The sequence below is a fragment of the Zalophus californianus genome, chromosome 10, assembly GCF_009762305.2.
Source record: "Zalophus californianus isolate mZalCal1 chromosome 10, mZalCal1.pri.v2, whole genome shotgun sequence".
NCBI classification, from domain to species: Eukaryota; Metazoa; Chordata; class Mammalia; order Carnivora; family Otariidae; genus Zalophus; species Zalophus californianus.
Genome location: NC_045604.1, coordinates 50,765,834 through 50,782,676, shown reverse-complemented (window position 1 = coordinate 50,782,676; position 16,843 = coordinate 50,765,834). Strand labels below are relative to the sequence as shown.

The 16,843-nt window shown below is 49.9% G+C and overlaps 1 protein-coding gene across 1 annotated transcript in view; it reads left to right on the top strand.

Annotated features, from left to right (window-relative positions):
• The first annotated feature begins 5,710 nt into the window (after nt 1–5,710).
• Nucleotides 5,711–16,843, top strand: part of PAPPA2 (pappalysin 2) — a 269,440-nt gene continuing 258,307 nt past the window's right edge. The window contains exon 1 of the mRNA XM_027609924.2: nt 5,711–6,614. Coding sequence (XP_027465725.2) covers nt 5,711–6,614 — 904 coding nt within the window. The remainder of the gene's footprint in view (nt 6,615–16,843) is intronic.

The window sequence follows — 16,843 nt, the reverse complement described above, 5'->3', positions numbered from 1 at the left end:
CATTAACATTGATAATAACTTATAATGGTAATGGTGTTGTGGAAAAAAATATGATTATCTAACACACAGAGCACCAAACAGTTTGACAAAAAGATAGGGCCTCTCTTGGCTCAAAACACACGGGGAGGAGTTGGAAATGCAGATTTGCATTTCCTTCTGAGTGCTATGGGATTCTGAGTTACAGAACACGTACGACCAACATAGACTCCCTGGGCACTTTTGCCTGGATGTGGATCCAGAGAGGCCGGCCTTGGTGCCCTCCTCCCACCCAACTGGCCTGTGGCTACCAAGACAGCAAGACAGGTGCTTACCAGAGGGAGGAAAACCTGGACTGGGATTCAGGAGACCTGGATGCTGTATGTGGCCCTGCTGTTATTTGTGTGGCTTCTCCCTTGTTTCCTCACCCATAAAAGAGGGGGCTGTGGTAGGTCACCCTGAAGGCATCTCAAGTGACCCCATGAATGTTAGAGCCACTAACTCCAAGCTCAGAGTACCGGAGCAAGGGGCGCAGAAAGCAACAACCCCGAGCCTTCGAGTGAAATCCTTCAGAGAAGCTCATTCTTTCCAGCACTAGCTGAATAAGATTCCAATAAACATATTGCTGAAATGTTTGTTTCCGGGTGTCATTTTAGACTGCAAGTAGCGAAAACAGACCCAGCTCCTATATATAGATATCGCATTTGGTTGTGTTCTGGGAGGCTTTTATTACTACGCTCCCTGGCCAGCTCCCAGCTGAGCTTTTTCCTCAAGGGATCAGATTTTGGAATCAGAAAGTCAGAGAGGATCAGTGACCATATTAAGGGGTCTCTCCCCCACCCCACCCCCCACCTCTCTCTCTCTCCCCACTAATGCTCTATACTGCAGGTGGACGCCAATGTGGACTGGCTCCTCCCTGTGCTCCAGGACTCTTAATAGTAATGATGACAATGCTAATGGAAACTGACCAGCCCCACTATGGCAGCAAATACAAGCGAAACAGCCCTGCCGTCCTGGGCTGAAGGGAAACATAGTATAATTTGGGTTGAAACAAAGTGCAGATTGTCACAAACAGCTCAGTCTTTAGATAAGAGGAGTCAGGGCCCTCTGTGGACAGAAGCAAAAAAAGGGGCTACTCAGTATTAAGGGTGGGGTTTTTTTGGGGGGCGGAGGGGGATGGGTGTCTGAATTTTACTCTAGAATTCTCCAGGGGAAGATAATGCTGGCAACAAGGAGTGAATGAAGGAAGGTGGAAGTGGGTGTTTGGAGGAAGGGTGTAGGCAGGGAAGGAGGAGGAAATAGGGGTTTACTTAAAGAGACAATGTTGAACCCTGGCAATCTGCTTTTCTAAAATGTGTCTGATCACTGGAGTGAGCCCCTCCACTGTGTATCCTTTGTTTTCTGTGCAGAAAACCCAACCCCTGCCTCATTTTGTAGTGGCTTTCCTCACCTGCCCCCCTGATTTCTTTATGTTTAACCATCATGGATCTAACTGCCTTCCTGGTCTCCATATTTTATGTGCTTCACCATTTCTTCCTCTTTTTTCCTTCCTCTCGGTCTCATTCTTCCCTCCTCTCTTTCCTGCTTTTCTTCTTCAGTCCTTCCTCCTTCAGACTCTTCTCTTTTCCCTTCGCCTCCACCCCTCCTCCTTCTAGTTCACTCCTTTTCTCCTCAACCCTCCCCTCCCCCTTCCTCCCCTTTTCCTCCTCTTTCCTCCCTCCTCTCTCTTCCCTTCCTTCTCCTTTCCCCTCGCCCCTCTGCCCTTCTCCCCTTCTTTCCCTCTCTCCCCGTCCCCAGGTCCCCATCCCCTGCCCCTCTCCCCTCTTCCCTCTCTTGTCTCCTTCCCCTTCCCTCCGGTCCTTGTTTATCTCTAAGCTCCAATTTCTCGCCTTATAGATTTACCTGCAGAACAAGACACCGCTCCTCTTGCAAAAACTGTTTAAGAAATCCATATCCTCTCCCTTCATTGCTTGGGCATTTCAGAAATGATATTCCTCCCCCAGCTACCCCCGTCAAAATAAAATAAATTCAGCCAGCTTCTGCCGTGTGTCCTTAAATCCATTCCCTCTGGCTTCGCTGGTTTGAAAGCCTGTACCCTAGAAGGGGCCTCCTGCATTTGCTGGCAACCCTGCTCGAGTCTGATCGCCACAGATAGTGCTTGGGAGTGAAAAAAAAAAGGGGGAAAAACCCTCTCGTTGGAGATTTCAAAACAGATTCTACCAGCTTTCCACTCTGTGCACTTGCGGAGTGGCAGGACTTGGGGAGGAGGGATAGGGGCTTGGGGTGCCGGTGTTTGTCACAAACAAATAAGCCACAGAATTTATGTATATATAAATGTGCGTTGCCTTTGGCATGTGTGGTGTCTCCCTGGCATCCAGGGTGGGTGCTGTGCACGGCCGACTTCTCTCCCACTTTTGCTGGGGCATGATGTGCATGTGTGTGTGTGATGGAATTGAGGAGGGGGCTGCTGGGTTTTTTATCTGATCCACTTGACAGATTATTTGAATCCAGCCCACCTTTCCGCACATGTCAAACAGATGGGATCATTGTTACAAGCCTTGAGAGAGCCGCTGAACGGTGGGTAAGGCAGGGAGGGGGAGAGGGGAGGGGGGCGGAGGGGAGAGAGGGGCACCTTCTAGTAGCTTTGTGTTTTCACACGTTGGACCTGACAGGAGCCCTTCTTCTCTGTGGGGGGGTGCTTTGGGGGGTCTGGGGCTGATGGGGGGTGAGATGGAAAGGAGAGCGAGAGGTGGGGTGTTGGTGGGCAGGGTTATGATGTCACAGCAAAAGTTACAACAGGAGGAAAACACAGAAATGGTTCAACATTTTTTTTTTTAAACTTTGGACTGCCAAGAGCTGAAGGAGAGTGGTGAGCAAAGGAATGAAGGGGAGAGAGAGAAACTAAACTGGAAGCTTGAGTTTTGTATAGCTTCTTGAAACCTTATGAATGGATTTCTAGCAGCTGAGAGCCAGGAGAGACCTATAGGGACTGCAAGATCATTCACACATTAACAGGGGCAGAAAAGCAGGCGGAATTCTTCCTTGCTGTGTTATCCCTCCTTCCTGAAATGAATGGTATGGAACCTTTTTCTGAGGGTCATGGGGGTGGCACGAAGGAGGGGGAAGTTTTCTTCTTTTCTTACCTGAGGATCTTTTCTTCATTTACACTAAGGTTCCTCTCCTTCCCTCTTTTCTTTCCTGGTGTTTCTCTCTCTCTCTCTCCCCCTCCCTCCCTCCCTCTCCCCTCTTCCTCTCCCTACTGCCCCCCCCCCCCCCCCCCCCCCCCCCCGCTTTTCTGCCTTTCTCTACATCTCCCTCTACTCCCTTCCAAAGCCCCAAACTCTTTTGGCTACTTCAGGGGGGAAAAAAAAGAAAGAAAAAGAAGAGGACTAAGTCAGAAGGAGTGAAGGGAGACAGGAAAACAAGAAAAGGGAACAGGACAGTCCAGAACCGAGAGATTTCTGTTTAGTAACGTCCACGTGCCTGAATGGATCTCCTCTTTGGGGACTTGCTTTGAGGCTCCAGTGGATGCTGCACAGGGAGACGGAGCATGCCAGGGGGCGGGTGATTAGGGCACAGCATGCTGAACGCAAACAAGTCAGTTATTAGCAGGGCTAGAGGAGTTTAGAAGATGATGAGAAGTCTCGAGGAAAAAGAGGCACTGCGATCTTACTCCAAAGTGTGTGGGCTGCATGTTTTATGTGTGGGCGACACAAGCAGGGATTTTAGAGCTGTAAGTAATTTTTCTTAGTGAAGGAAGGACCCAGTATATTTCTCTACCTGTTTTGTACCCACCTGTGGTCAGACATCCTCACCCGTGTCAAGAATTCGGAACCATGCCGTGTGTGTGTGTGTGTGTGTGTGTGTGTGTGTGTGTGTGTGTGTGTGTACACGTCCATGTGTTTAGGGGGTGGGACTCTGAGATAGCCTGCCTCTAGGCAAACATTATTACAGAGGCTGGAGTCACATTATTTACTTCCCCATCTCCATTCATTTCAAATCAATTGAAAAAAATAGTTGCTTGGTTCTAGCTGTTCATTTTTGTAAATTACTTATTTTGAGCATCTCATTTGTTTATTTGCTCACTCAGCATATGGTGACTTTTAGTAACTTCAGAGTGAGAAACTTCAGAGGGAATCAGAAGATCTACGTAGTAGGAACTCATGGCATTCCCATGTAATGCTTCTTACAGCAGGCTCATTGATTTGTTCTTTCTCCCAGTGTCCAACGTAAAGCGAATTTGGGGTATTGTTCTTTTGAATCCCAAATGATTGAAATAAGGAAAAAAATACAGGAGGCTTGTGGCAAAACAAAAGAAAGAGAAGCAAGTGGTCCCTGAGTGGCTGGTGGGGGGTTTATTAGACAGTAAGCAGATCTGTTCACAACACATGTGCGAGTATGTGTGTGTGTCTGAGAGAGAGAGAGAGAGAATACACACCGAAAAGAGTGCTCCAAGACAGTATTGATTGCTATTGATTGTGTAGGCTGCGGCTGCTGAGAGAGAAAGCCCGAGATGTTTACTGGGGAAACCAGGAGTAGTGTCTGTCCCCTGTGCCTCGGTGAGGTGGGGAGGTTTTCAGGAGGAAGGAGGGGACAGGGAGTAGGTGGAGTGATGCACCGAACTTACTAGCTTTGACATCATCATTGTCTTTAAATGAAACAAACAAGAAGATAATTACAGGCAGAGAGAGAGGGAGAGAGGAGAGCAGGAGACACCGGAGGGAACAGGTCCCCTGAAGTACATGCTCTTCTTCTCGCTCTCTTTCCCATCTGCCCAGGGACCCACAAGACTCCCAGAAGGTGAAGTCAAGGGCTCTCAGACTCATAAGGTTATTAGGACACCAGACTGGCATCCCCAAGGAGAACTTTACGGAGACTTGCAACATACCAACAAGTTGGAAGGGGATTAAAAACCTTCAGCACTCCACAAGCCCAAGCACCAGGCTGAGGGAAACATTCTGACCTGCACAGGCAGACTGGGCTCTGGCTGAGGAGGACCTCTGGAGAGCAAAAGCTAAGTACCAGCTTGGATTTTTGTGCCCCCAGGTTCCTTTTGCAGTGTTAGAGAGAAGCATCAAATTCTGTGCTTCTGGATGCAAGTTCCTCTAACGATTTGTTTGAAGGTGAATGTAGCTTAGGTTACGGGCTACAGAAAGAACATAACTCCTAGGAAAGGAAGAAGGAGAAAGGAATGAAAATGAGAAGATTAGCGTCTTTTTCATGACTTCAGGTAGGGAGCGGTATGTGTTTGTGAGGGAGTGTGTGTGTGAGAGGATCTGGCTCCTGTCTGTGTGTCCCTCTTCTAGGATCGGCAGGGGGAGGGGCTACTGAAGAAGGGACAAAAGAAAAAGAAAGAAAGAAAGAAAGAAAGAAAGAAAGAAAGAAAGAAAGAAAGAAAGAAAGAAAGAAAGAAAGAAAGAAAGAAAGAAACCTGAGCTCTCTAGAAGGAGGTTCCAATTCCAAGGAACCCGGAGAAAGGAACTTCGTTCTGCAAGGACTGAACTAGAGTCAGGAGAGCCAGGTTCAGGGGAGAAGGAGGGAGGCACAGCACTCACCGGCTGGTAGCCAGAAGAGACACACTTTTGGGGCTGCTCCTAAAAGTTTGGTCTGTGAACAAAACCGTTTCCCCGGTGACTGCGAATCCACTGCTAGCCATCTCTTTTTCTTCTCCCCATCATTCCTGTGTGGTACCCAGAAGTTGACTTCTGGTTCTGTATAAAGAGCTGGGGGAGGTATGATGTGTCTAAAGATCCTGAGAATCTGCCTCGTGATTCTGGCTGGGTGGGCATTCAGTACTGCCAGCTCTGAGCCAGGCTGGCCACGCAAGAGATCCGTGGCTCAGAGGGGACACCCGAACCAGGTGCTGTCAGAAGGAGAACGCTGTTGGCTGGGGGCCAAGCTGCAAAGACCCAGAGCTGCTCCCCAGCATCACCTCTTTGGGGTCTACCCCAGCAGGCCTGGGGACCACCTGATGCCCTACCCTGTGGGGGGTCAGGGAACCCGCCATGCAGGACACAGTAAGCCAGATGACGCGGGGGGCCTGGCCACGAGCCCAGCCGGAAGTGGGGGGCCAAGGGGTGAAGCTGAGCAGCCAGCCACCCCGTGGGCCTGGCATGGTCCTCCTGGGCGGGCTGAGCTGCGGAGAGACAGTGACACTTATCTTGGCGATGGAGGATCCAAGGAGATTCCAGGTGAGGCTGAGACTCAGGAGCGCTCGGCCACAGCTCCCACCGTTACCACCACCTTCGTGGGCCCAAAGGAACTCCAACCCGAGAGCCGAAGGAAGGGCCGGGCCAAGACCAGGCATCGCCGTCAGGTGGTGAAGGGGCAGGGAGGGGGCATGCAGGGAGACCCCAGTGTCTCCCCCCGGCATTTCCAGCCTCGGCCTGAGCATCCTCTTGTGCACGGGGGCAGAACCAGTCTGACAGCGGACAGCATCCAGAAGGGTGGAGGGGACCCCCACTGGGAAGCAGAGACCTTTAACCCCCGCGGAGGCTTGCCGGTCTTGTACTTCTCGGGGAGGCGGGGGCGGCTGCTGCTGCGCCCGGAAGTGCCGGCTGACATTCCCCGGGAGGCCTTCACGGTGGAAGCCTGGGTGAGACCAGAGGGAGGACAGAACAACCCAGCCATCATTGCAGGTAACGGCCCGCCCCTGGGCTTTCTGTGGTCCTTGGGGTATGGCTGGCTTTGTGTTTGCCTGGGTTAGACCGAGGGGGCGAGGAGAGGAAGGGCACAGGGGCAGGAGAGCCAGGAGGGGCTGGCCAGGGAGAGAGGGGGAAGGGCCTTTATTCATCAGCTCAGCAGGACTCCAGACATCATCTACGATAATGGCTCTGTGACCACAAGAGCATTTGTCCCAACAAGTATCGATCTCCTGTGGTTCTGTACATGGCGCGTGCACTTAGGAGACCTTCAGCTCACTCCTCACCCCCTTTTTAAAGGGGAAGATCTCTGGTTCGTTGTCAGTGGGGAAGAAGCATCACACCCCATTTCTTGGAGTCCAGTCTGAGAGAGCCAGGCAACTTGGCAGCTACGTGTCAGGACCCAGGAGCGGGACCTGCGCAGCGAGCCACGGGTGGGCGGGGCGAGGCCGCCCGAGCCGCCAGGTGCGGAACCCTAACCCCTGGCCGTTCCCTTTTCCTTGAGCAGTCCTGGAACTTAGCAGAAAGCTACTGTCCGGCCCGAGTCCTGGAGTCCCGTTTGCTGGTCCTAACATGTATCCAGCCTAAGAACAGCAGGGGCTGCTGGAAGAGGTTGGCACTTACAAGCGGGGACCCTGGTGTCTAGCCCTGGCTCTTGTATGAGGGACCTAAAAAGGAACCGTAACTATGGTCTTGATCAGAGGTAATACCTCAGGACGTTGCCTCTATGTGTTTTCCACTATGCCCAGATCTTGGCTTTCATGGCACCCAGAAGGACAAAGAAAAGAGTGGCATTAGGAATAACTATCTCCCTTGCCTTACTGGTGGTGGGGGGCGGGGGGTTGGTTTCAAGCAAGGGCTGGGGGTTAGACAGGACAGATCGTCGTTTATGGTCTCATGATCCCTTTGGATCCCCTCGTAACAGGACCTCACACAAGGCTAGGCACATTGTAGATCCATTTTAATCTCGTTAATTTGGATTATCTACAATGCCCTCTGATGTTTGCCTGTCCCATTGACATTGGTGGGGAAACGGAAACAGTGAGAGGTGTGCCCGAGGCAGAGCAGGAATGAAACCCCAGAGCTCCTGAAGTGCTTGACAACTTCCCAAATTAAAAACTTCTCAGGTTGCTGGATGCCGGCAAATAAGTTTCAGACTGGAGAAAGAAATCTGGAAGGAGGGAGCCTCTTTCAATGGGGTGTTGCTGGAACATCCCTTCTGGACACGCTGTCTCCCCCTCTTTGGCTGTGATTTCTCCTTTGGAAGCTGGGATTCCCAGACACTGAGCTCTCGAGAGTCTTGTGGTTTTGCTTTATTTTATTTTTGGGTGGGAGAGGGGGTGAGGGGAGGGGAGAGAGAAGGGGCTGGGCTGTAAGAAGGTGGGGGCAGAGACAAAGTAGAAGGAAATCCTTATTCTGGGGCCAAATGGAAGAAATAATGAGATGATTATCTGATCAGAGTTGGCAGCTTCGCAGCTTTTCCCAGATGACATCTTCTTGCTGCCTAATCTCGCTTCCTAGTACCCATCTGCCAGGGAAACTGTGTGCTTGCCGTCTAGACCGAGACCCACGACTCCGCTTACCCCTCCTCCTGCAGTAGCAACAGAGGGACCTGGGATCAGTTCCCTGGCTGTGAAGAATTAGAGAGGGATCCAACAGGAATATATGAGCGAGGCTCTCAGAGGCTATTGCTTCCAGTTATTAAAACTCAAACCCGAGGGAACAGATTCAGGACAGTGGGTACCTGACCTCTCTCCTATCCCTTCCATGTCCCATTTCGTGCTCTGCAGAGAGTAGCATCAGGAGCTGATTCCAGTTACAGCATGGCTCCTTGTACTTCCCCACCTGCCCCCCATACACCTCCCTCCCTCGCCCACCTGTCCACCGCCAACCACCCTGCCCCCCTTGCCACAGCACACACATTCAGATCCTTCTCCAAAGTGCCCCTCAGAACCCTCCAGAAGCATGTAAAATTAGGCACGAAGTCTTTTGCAGACAGTCTAGCCTCTGAGGCTTCGTTGTCTTCCAGTCAAAGTGGCCCCTGTGATGTACTGGTCTTTCCCCTTGAGGTCCACCCCGGGAAGGTTGAGGGCAGGGAATACCCAGGTCTAACTCCTCCCACCTCCCACCCTATATCTTTCTCTAGACTTGCGCATGTCAGAACATACCCAGGAAAGATTTAGGGTAAAAGTCTGGGAAAGATGGGGGCTGGGAACAAGGCCTTCATTCTTCAGGGTTTTAGCAGCCGGGCTCCTGAGGGCATAGGCATCTCTGTTCACCGTGCTTAGCTCCTTACACTTCACCTGTGGGCCCCCTTGCTGAGGGCCATGAGGCGGCCAGAGGTTGTTCCCCCCAGAAATGTCTCTGATTTGCAAGAATTTACTCACTCTTCCCAGCAGACCAGACCATCTTCCCTCACTTAGCCAGCACTGGGCATGTAGCTGATCACTGCCTGCTCCTGGGCTGGTGGGCCTTCACCTGTACAGAACAACAACTGGATCGAGTTCCTGGGAGCTAAACATAATCCAGCCTTTGAAGTTCTGCTGCTCCGCTGAGGATCATCTGAGGCGCTGCAAGGCTTGACTCCCATACTCTTTCCCAATGGCTCTCAAACCTCAGCTTCTACATCCTTAGACCCAGCATCCCAGTTCTCCATCTCCCAAACTTGGGGCATTTTTCCCCTTCAGCAGAGAATTCAACCACACCAGCCCCTGTGAAGGAACCCCCTGAGATGTGGGGCCTCAGGGAATACTTCCCACATGGGGCACTAGGTGGCAGTGTTGCCTCATGCACAGGAGAGAAGGCGGCTGTTCGGAAGCCACGTAGTGGGTAGTCTGATTTCTTGGATTGCTGTCCCTGCCCGCGCCTCTGGGCTGTTATTTTATCACCCCCTCCCTCCCAGAGTGTTGTGGGTAGGCATCCCTTAGGGTTGGCTTCAAACAAGTCCTTTTGCAGGGCCTATGTGAAAGGGCTAAAGCGGCATTTTGTGGGGTTGTGACTAACTTGCACTTGCAGCAACCAGTAAAGAAAACAAAATCAACTAGTTACCGCCTCCCTCCACCCCAAACTCCCACATTCTTCCAAAATAGGAAGTTGGACTCCAGAATGGATTGCTGGGATCCTTTTATTCAGGGCGGAGGACAATGCAGGCCTCACAGACTTTAGGTGCTGAGGTTCTCTCTGGCCTCCAGAGGGGGCATGATGGTGCTGCCCCCCTCCGCTCCCCCCCCCCCCCAAGGTAAGGCCTTCCGAAGTTCTTCCAAAAGACTGTATGCAAGTGCTCCAGTGTAGGGATCTTGATAAAACCAACTACTCAGGGACCTGGCAATTCAGGGACGTGGGGCCACGGAGGAGTAGCTTGAGGTCACAGGCCCATTTGGTTGGGCCGTTGGAACTCCCTCAGCGGCGGACGGAAGCCAAATCCTGTCCCATCCTGATGTGAGATCCTTAAGCTCCAGCACCCAAGCCTGAAACCATCCTGTTCCTTTCCCCTCCTTCAACCCCAACATACACAGAAGAGAAGCTTTTAATAGGTTCCTCCTCACCCATAATTGATTTCAAATGTTCCTTGCAGTTGCCCAGCTGAGTAACCACCTGCAGCTCCAAGTTGCAGGGGACTGAGTCAGTAAGTCCATGTCAGGATTAGAGCTTGAGTCCATGTGTCTTCATTCCACAAATATTTACTGAGGGCCTTGCCATGCGAAGCCCAGCGAGGCACTGTGGGGAATACAAAGATGTCTAAGAAACTGTCCCTCACTTGAAGACTCGTTTTTCTCTTGTGAGGATCCAACTTTCAGAGCAGATCCCAGTACAGAATGGAGGAGTCAGGCCGACCTGGACTACGGTCCCGTCTCTGACATTTATCAGCACTCTGATCTTTGGCAATCCGTTCAACTTTTCTGAGCCTTGGTTTCAAGTGGAGAAATGAGATAATGTCTTACAGAGTTGTTGTGATGTTTAATTAAGTCATTCATGTAAAGTGCCCGACGCAGGGCTTGGCCGGTGCTACTTACTTATGACATGGTATTAACTGCTTGAGATAGTCATCACTAAGAGCAGTGGGTGCTAATCTGCTTATCTTTGGTTCTACTCATGAACCTATAATTTTTCCTTAGGTGAGGTATTAACTTTAATTTCTTAGGAATTTAGTTAGGTAATCTGTGAAATAGGAATGATGGTAAATAGGATTTTTCACAAGATGGTTTCAAGATGATTGAGAACACTGTAGAATCAGATGCCTAAAATAATTCCATTTTTTTTTTAAATCACATGCTCTTTTTAGCCTGGGCCATACTATTTTGAATAAATTGGACAATGGCACTAAAGCTTTTTTGGCATCACAGACAATCTGATGAAAGCTATGCTTACTCCCCAGAAAAACGTACACGTTCACATAGTTTACATAGCTTTCAGAGCTTTTTGGGTTCCTGATGGCCAGTGTCTCCTGACCATGGGTTAAAAACTCCTTGTTTAGGGCACTTTGATGGCTTTTTTTAGTATGTTTTGAATGACATCTAAGAAATGCAATTTTATGGGATACCGAGACATCCCCTTCTCCCAATAAGGGAGTTGTGTACTCAGGGTAAGAAGTCTCATTCGTGTGGACACGGAGCTTCACAGAAGACAGATTCCCATACCCGGACGTGTCAACATAGATGTGAAGAGAGTTTCGAATAGGACCATGTGTGCTATCTCCCCCTTTATCCAGTCTACCTCAGAGCTCCTCAGGAGATGAGGATTCTGTGACCTTCCTCCTCAGCTGCCTCTTCCTATATCGCAACAACGATCAAAGTCAGTGTTTGTCTGCCCTCATGGGACCCTGAGGAATTACCCATTTCCTCCACATTATAGCCCTGCTCCTTGACCAGGGTCCAGATGTGCAGCAAAGCTGTAGCACCCCTACCCTTTGTACACATGAACCATGGATGCGAAGGCCGTTGTCAGCCTCTGGGGCTGGGTTTCCCCTTCATGGTGAGGATGAGATACATGAGAGTGCTTGTGTAGACGACCCATGTGCCCTGATGGTTGTAAGTTAGCATCTGCATACCAGGGGCTTTTATCTTGTGCCCGTGTGCCCCTCCAGAAGGAGGGGGCGACGTCTAGTGTTAGAAGTGAAACGGGCTGTCACTCTGCCCCTCTTTACAGCTGACTGCTGAACCCCTTGACCAGGCAGCCTTCCCGATTCCCTCAGTGAGGGTGATCTCTACTTCCCTGCTTCCGTAGCCCTTCAAGTGTGGTTTCCTGGCGTGCACGTTGCTTCCTGCCTTATCAGTTCTGTACGTTTCTCATTTCTTTTTGTTGTTGTTGTTAAGATTTTATTTATTTATTTGACAGGGAGAGACACAGCAAGAGAGGGAACACAAGCAGGGGGAGAGGGAGAGGGAGAGGGAGAAGCAGGCTTCCCGTGGAGCAGGGAGCCCGATGCGGGGCTCAATCCCAGGACCCTGGGATCATGACCTGAGCCGAAGGCAGACGCGTAAAGACTGAGCCACCCAGGCGCCCCTACAGGTCTCATTTCTATCTGCTGAGAGTTCCTCAGGAGCCAGATGCATGTCTGATTCACTTTTGTCATCCCCAAATATCTAGCACAGTGTTAGACTACTCAGTTTTGTTTGTAGGACACATAAAGTAGAAATTTAGATTGCTGGATGCCCATTAGGGATGAGAAGAACGGTGAGAGGAACTTTCTGGATCTCGAGGCTCTTTGTGGGGAATAGGGCAGTGGCTTTCAAATCTGCTTTTGCTGTCTGCAGAGCTGCCTCGGGGCTTCTGAGCAGAATTGCCCAGTGCGGGGCTCCCCTCCTAACTCCTCCCTTTCTTATCCATTTCTCTGAAGAAAGAATTTAGTTGTTTTAAAAAAGCTTAAACCCCACAACTCTAGAGTACAGGTTGGTATACTATGGCCACATCTGGCCCAAAGCAGAAGACTGTTTTATAAATGAAGTTTTATTGGAACCCAGCCACACCGTGTGTCCTCGGTGGCTGCTTGCAAGCTAAATGGCAGCTTTGGGGCATGGCAGCAGAGACAGTTCAGCCCACAAAGCCTAAAATATTTACTGTCTGGCCCTTTGTAGAAACAGTTTGCCAACTCATGCTCTAGAGCATTGCTTCTCGACTTAAATATTGATAGAGATCACTTGGGATTCTTCTTAAAATGTAAGGGCTGCCATGGGCACACGCCTGGCAGCGGATGCACTGAGGATAAGCCTCACGGACCTCCAACTGCTGGCTGTTTCACTGACCAGAGACCCCCAGGAGCTATGCTCTGGATTCATCACTACATTTGCACTGAGGCCACATACGCTTTGGTGTGGTGGGGACAGAGCAAACCAGTGCCTGAGAGTCAGGACTTCTCTGACAGCCAACTCTGGCTTGAAGACTCTTGAAGGGCTTGCAGAACATTCCTTAGTCTAAACAGTGGTCTCCAGGGCTTCTGCTGAACCTCCCTTCCCTCTGTCCTTCCTTCAAGGTCAGACTGGCAGCACGGGCTGATGGCTCTCCCAAGACTTCCCAGGCATACACCCTCTTCTCTCTCAGAGTTGTTCCCCCTAATGAAATCCTTGCACATGAATCCTGTCTTGGCATCTTCTGTTTGCACTGACACAACTAACGAACCCAAGTGCAGACTCTGATTCAGTAGGTATGGGGTAGCCTGAGAGTCTGCATTTCTGACAGACTCCTGGGTGATCCGGCTACCATGTAGACCATATTGAAGTAGCAAGACTCTAGACTGGGGAGTCTAGAGCAGGGGTCAGCACACTTGTTCTGTAAAGGAACAGTAGTAAATGGCTTAGGTTTTGTAAGCCCTACAGTCTCTGTCGCAGCTCTTCTGGTGTGAGAGTGTGCGAGCAGCCATGGACAGTATCTAAGTGGATCAACGTGTCTGTGTTTCAGGAAAATTTTATTTACAAGCATAGATGGCAGACCAGATTTTGCCTGCGGCCATCCTTTGCTGACCCGTGGTATGGAGGGCACTTCCTGTATGTGCTGCATCTTCCGCGGCTCTCTGTCGATTCGCTTCCTGGCTCTGTGCTGCCCCGGGTAATACTGACAGACGTGGCCATGGCCGTGGTGGGGAAACTCCTTCTGTTCAAGTAAACACAAAACTCCCCGGAGATTTCCCACAGGAAACAAGTCCTACTTACTTTCTTGGTCTGAGCATTCCAGGAGGAGTTTGTATTGATGTATTTTCTTCGTTAAAAAAGTGGCATTGAGTTATAACTCACATACCATCAAGTCATATTTAAACTCTACAATTAATAGTTTTTTTTTTTAAGAATTGTGAAATGTTTACCAATCTAACTTCAGAAGGTTTTCTTCGACCCAAAAGAGACACTGTAGCCGTTAGCAACCACTCCCCATTTCCCTCCTCACCTTCCCTCATCCACCACCACCAGAGACAAGCACGAGTCTCTTTTCTGCCTGGATAGTTTGGCTCCTTCTGGACATTTCATATTTGAGCCTGGCTTCTTTCACTGGAGTTTGGTTCATCATGTTTAACATGTAGCAGAGCTCCATTCCTTTTGATTGCTGAGTAATATTCCGTAACTTTCTATGTCCCAGCTTGTTTGTTTGTTCTTCAGTTGATGGGCATTGTGGGGGCCTCCACTTCTTGGCCATGGTGACTATAGCTGCTGCAAGCATTGTGCACGAGTGGACTTAGGTTTTTGTTTCTTTCAGGTCTATACCTAGGAGTGGAATTGCTGGGTCACTCTACATTTCACATCTTGAGGCACTGCCAGACCGTTTTCGGAAGTGGCTGCACCATTTTGCAAGCCCCAGCCACGCAGGAGGGCTTGGTTTTGTATTTCCGACCCTCTGAGTAGAAAGGGCTCCCGAGACTTCACTGATGACTAGGGCTCCAGCAGTCCTTCCATCCGACAGCCCCTGGTGATCTTTGAGAAACGTGCTGTTGTCTTGCGCAGGGAGTGGAGACACCCGGACCCCCATGCTGAGGTCTCTGCAATCACAGGGAGCCCTTCATGGGTGAGAAGGATGCTGTAATCAAGCTTCCTTCTCCAGCTTCTCAAAGGCATCCTAAAATAGCCCTTTCTTCCCTGCCCCCAGCTTTGCATGGGAGGAGTTCCCCCTTTGGCTGTTATTGCATTACTTTCTGTTACTTTCCACACACATGAGCCCTAAATGACGTGCATATGGGGACCATTTGGGCCCTCAGAAGTCACAGTGCATCAGACTGTGATGATGCAGCACCTTCAGGAAGCAAAGGAGAAGAAAAAGAGAAGGAGGAGGGAAAATAAAGCCCATACAGCTCCTTTATCAATGCCCTGAACCTTCTCCTGGGTTCCAGCTTTGGGGGCATTGCTGTCTCCCTGTGAGCCACTCAGTTCAGGGCCTGGGGTCTGACTCAAAACGTTTAGATCTGGGACTTGGGAGTCATCCGGGTCCTCCAGCTGGTAGCACAGAGGGATTTCCTGTGAGCATGACCGTGTGGTCGTCCTCCTAGTCACACTCCAGCTTTGGTGCCTGACGTGTGTCATTGCCCTTCCTGTCCTCACCCCCACCCTTCAGTTACTGCCTCTCTTCTTGGCCCTTTCACCATCTCAGGGAGGCAATGCATGGGGAGGGGCTCTGAGCAATCTGGGTGGTGCCATTAGCTCCTCTGTCCGCATCCACTGTTAGCTGTGTGTCCTTGCCCCATCCTCAAGGATGATACAGAACCCATGGGGATTTTTTTTTTTTAAGATTTTATTCACTTATTTGACAGAGAGAGAGAGAGAGAGAGAGAGAGAGAGAGAGAGAGAGAGAAGAGGGAACACAAGCAGGGGAAGTGGGAGAGGGAGAAGTGGGCTTCCTGATGTGGGACTCGATCCCAGGACCCTGGGATCATGACCTGAGCCGAAGGCAGACGCATAACCACTGAGCCACCCAGGCACTCCCCCTCTCCTGCCTGCTCCCCCCCCCCCCCCCGCCGCCGCCATGGGGATTCTTGCCATCATTCTTGGGTGGACCACAGGTTTTCGGGTTAGAAATGATCAGGAATGTCAGGGTCAAGGCTGGAAAGTAGGAATCACCTTTGGCAGCCCAAATAAATTTGACCATTGCCTGTCACCTGCAATGCTTTGTCCTTCTTCCCTCCTTCATGCTCTTCTTTATTGTTCCTTTGGGCTGCCCGTTTGAGTCATTCAGAATTTGGGCACCAGGAGTATGTGCACCTGACTCCTTGTTCCCATCCTAGTCTATACCTCAAGGAGGTCAAATAAACAGTAGAGGGACGCTGCACCTTAGTTTGGATTCTGAGCCTGTATGCCGTGAACATCCCTTAGCTTCATTTCCTGATGCCATAAACAAGTGCATAAATTCCATGCTTCTGCACTTCAGTACATGGAATTGGGTTACCCTGGGGGCTCGTCAAATCCCTTATGCTTACATCATATACACCGTGACCCTAGCACCTTCTAGAAAGCGTATCTTATGCTAAGTTTCTGTCCAAGGAGTAACAGCATCCTCTTTTTCTCATGTTCACTACCTACTTTAAAACAATCCTACTCGTTGAATTTTTTGAAAAAGAGAACATCCAGGAAATGAAGCAACAGTGGGCAAACAAAAACATCCCAATTCTCTTTATGAGTTAGCAATGAGTGGTGAAGAAAAGTGGTTCTGCCCAAATATACACACAGGGGTCACTGGAACCCCCAATCTCGAACATTTGCAGTTGTCATGGCAACCGGTGGGGCTATCAAGACCAGTAATTATAGCTAATTTCTGGATTAGAAGTCCAGTTACTAATCAGAGGGGAAGAAGTCACAGAGTTGAAAAGTTAATCAGTTAGCGAATCATCATTCAAGTGGTGACTCAGCATTTGCTAATTTTCATACAGTTGCTGTACATTTAGGGAAGGCTACAGAAGAAGTAAAGTAGTTGGGTTCTATTTGTTCGTTCCTCCACTAATTTATTCACTCGCCCAACATGTTGAGCTCCTAGTCGGTGAAGTTTCAGGCATTTAACCATGTGCTGGAGAGTCAAAAATGGGGAAGGCAGGGGCTGTACCTGGAAAGGGCTCACTGCCTAGTGGGAGCAGACCTGTAACCAGTTATCACAGCACAGCCACGGGGAGGGGCTCGTTTTGCCTCGATGAGTCTTTTTTTTTTTTTTTTTTTTTTATTTATTTATTTTTTTTAATTTTTTATTGTTATGTTAATCACCATATATTACATCATTAGTTTTTGGTGCAGTGTTCCATGATTCATTGTTTGTTCATAACACCC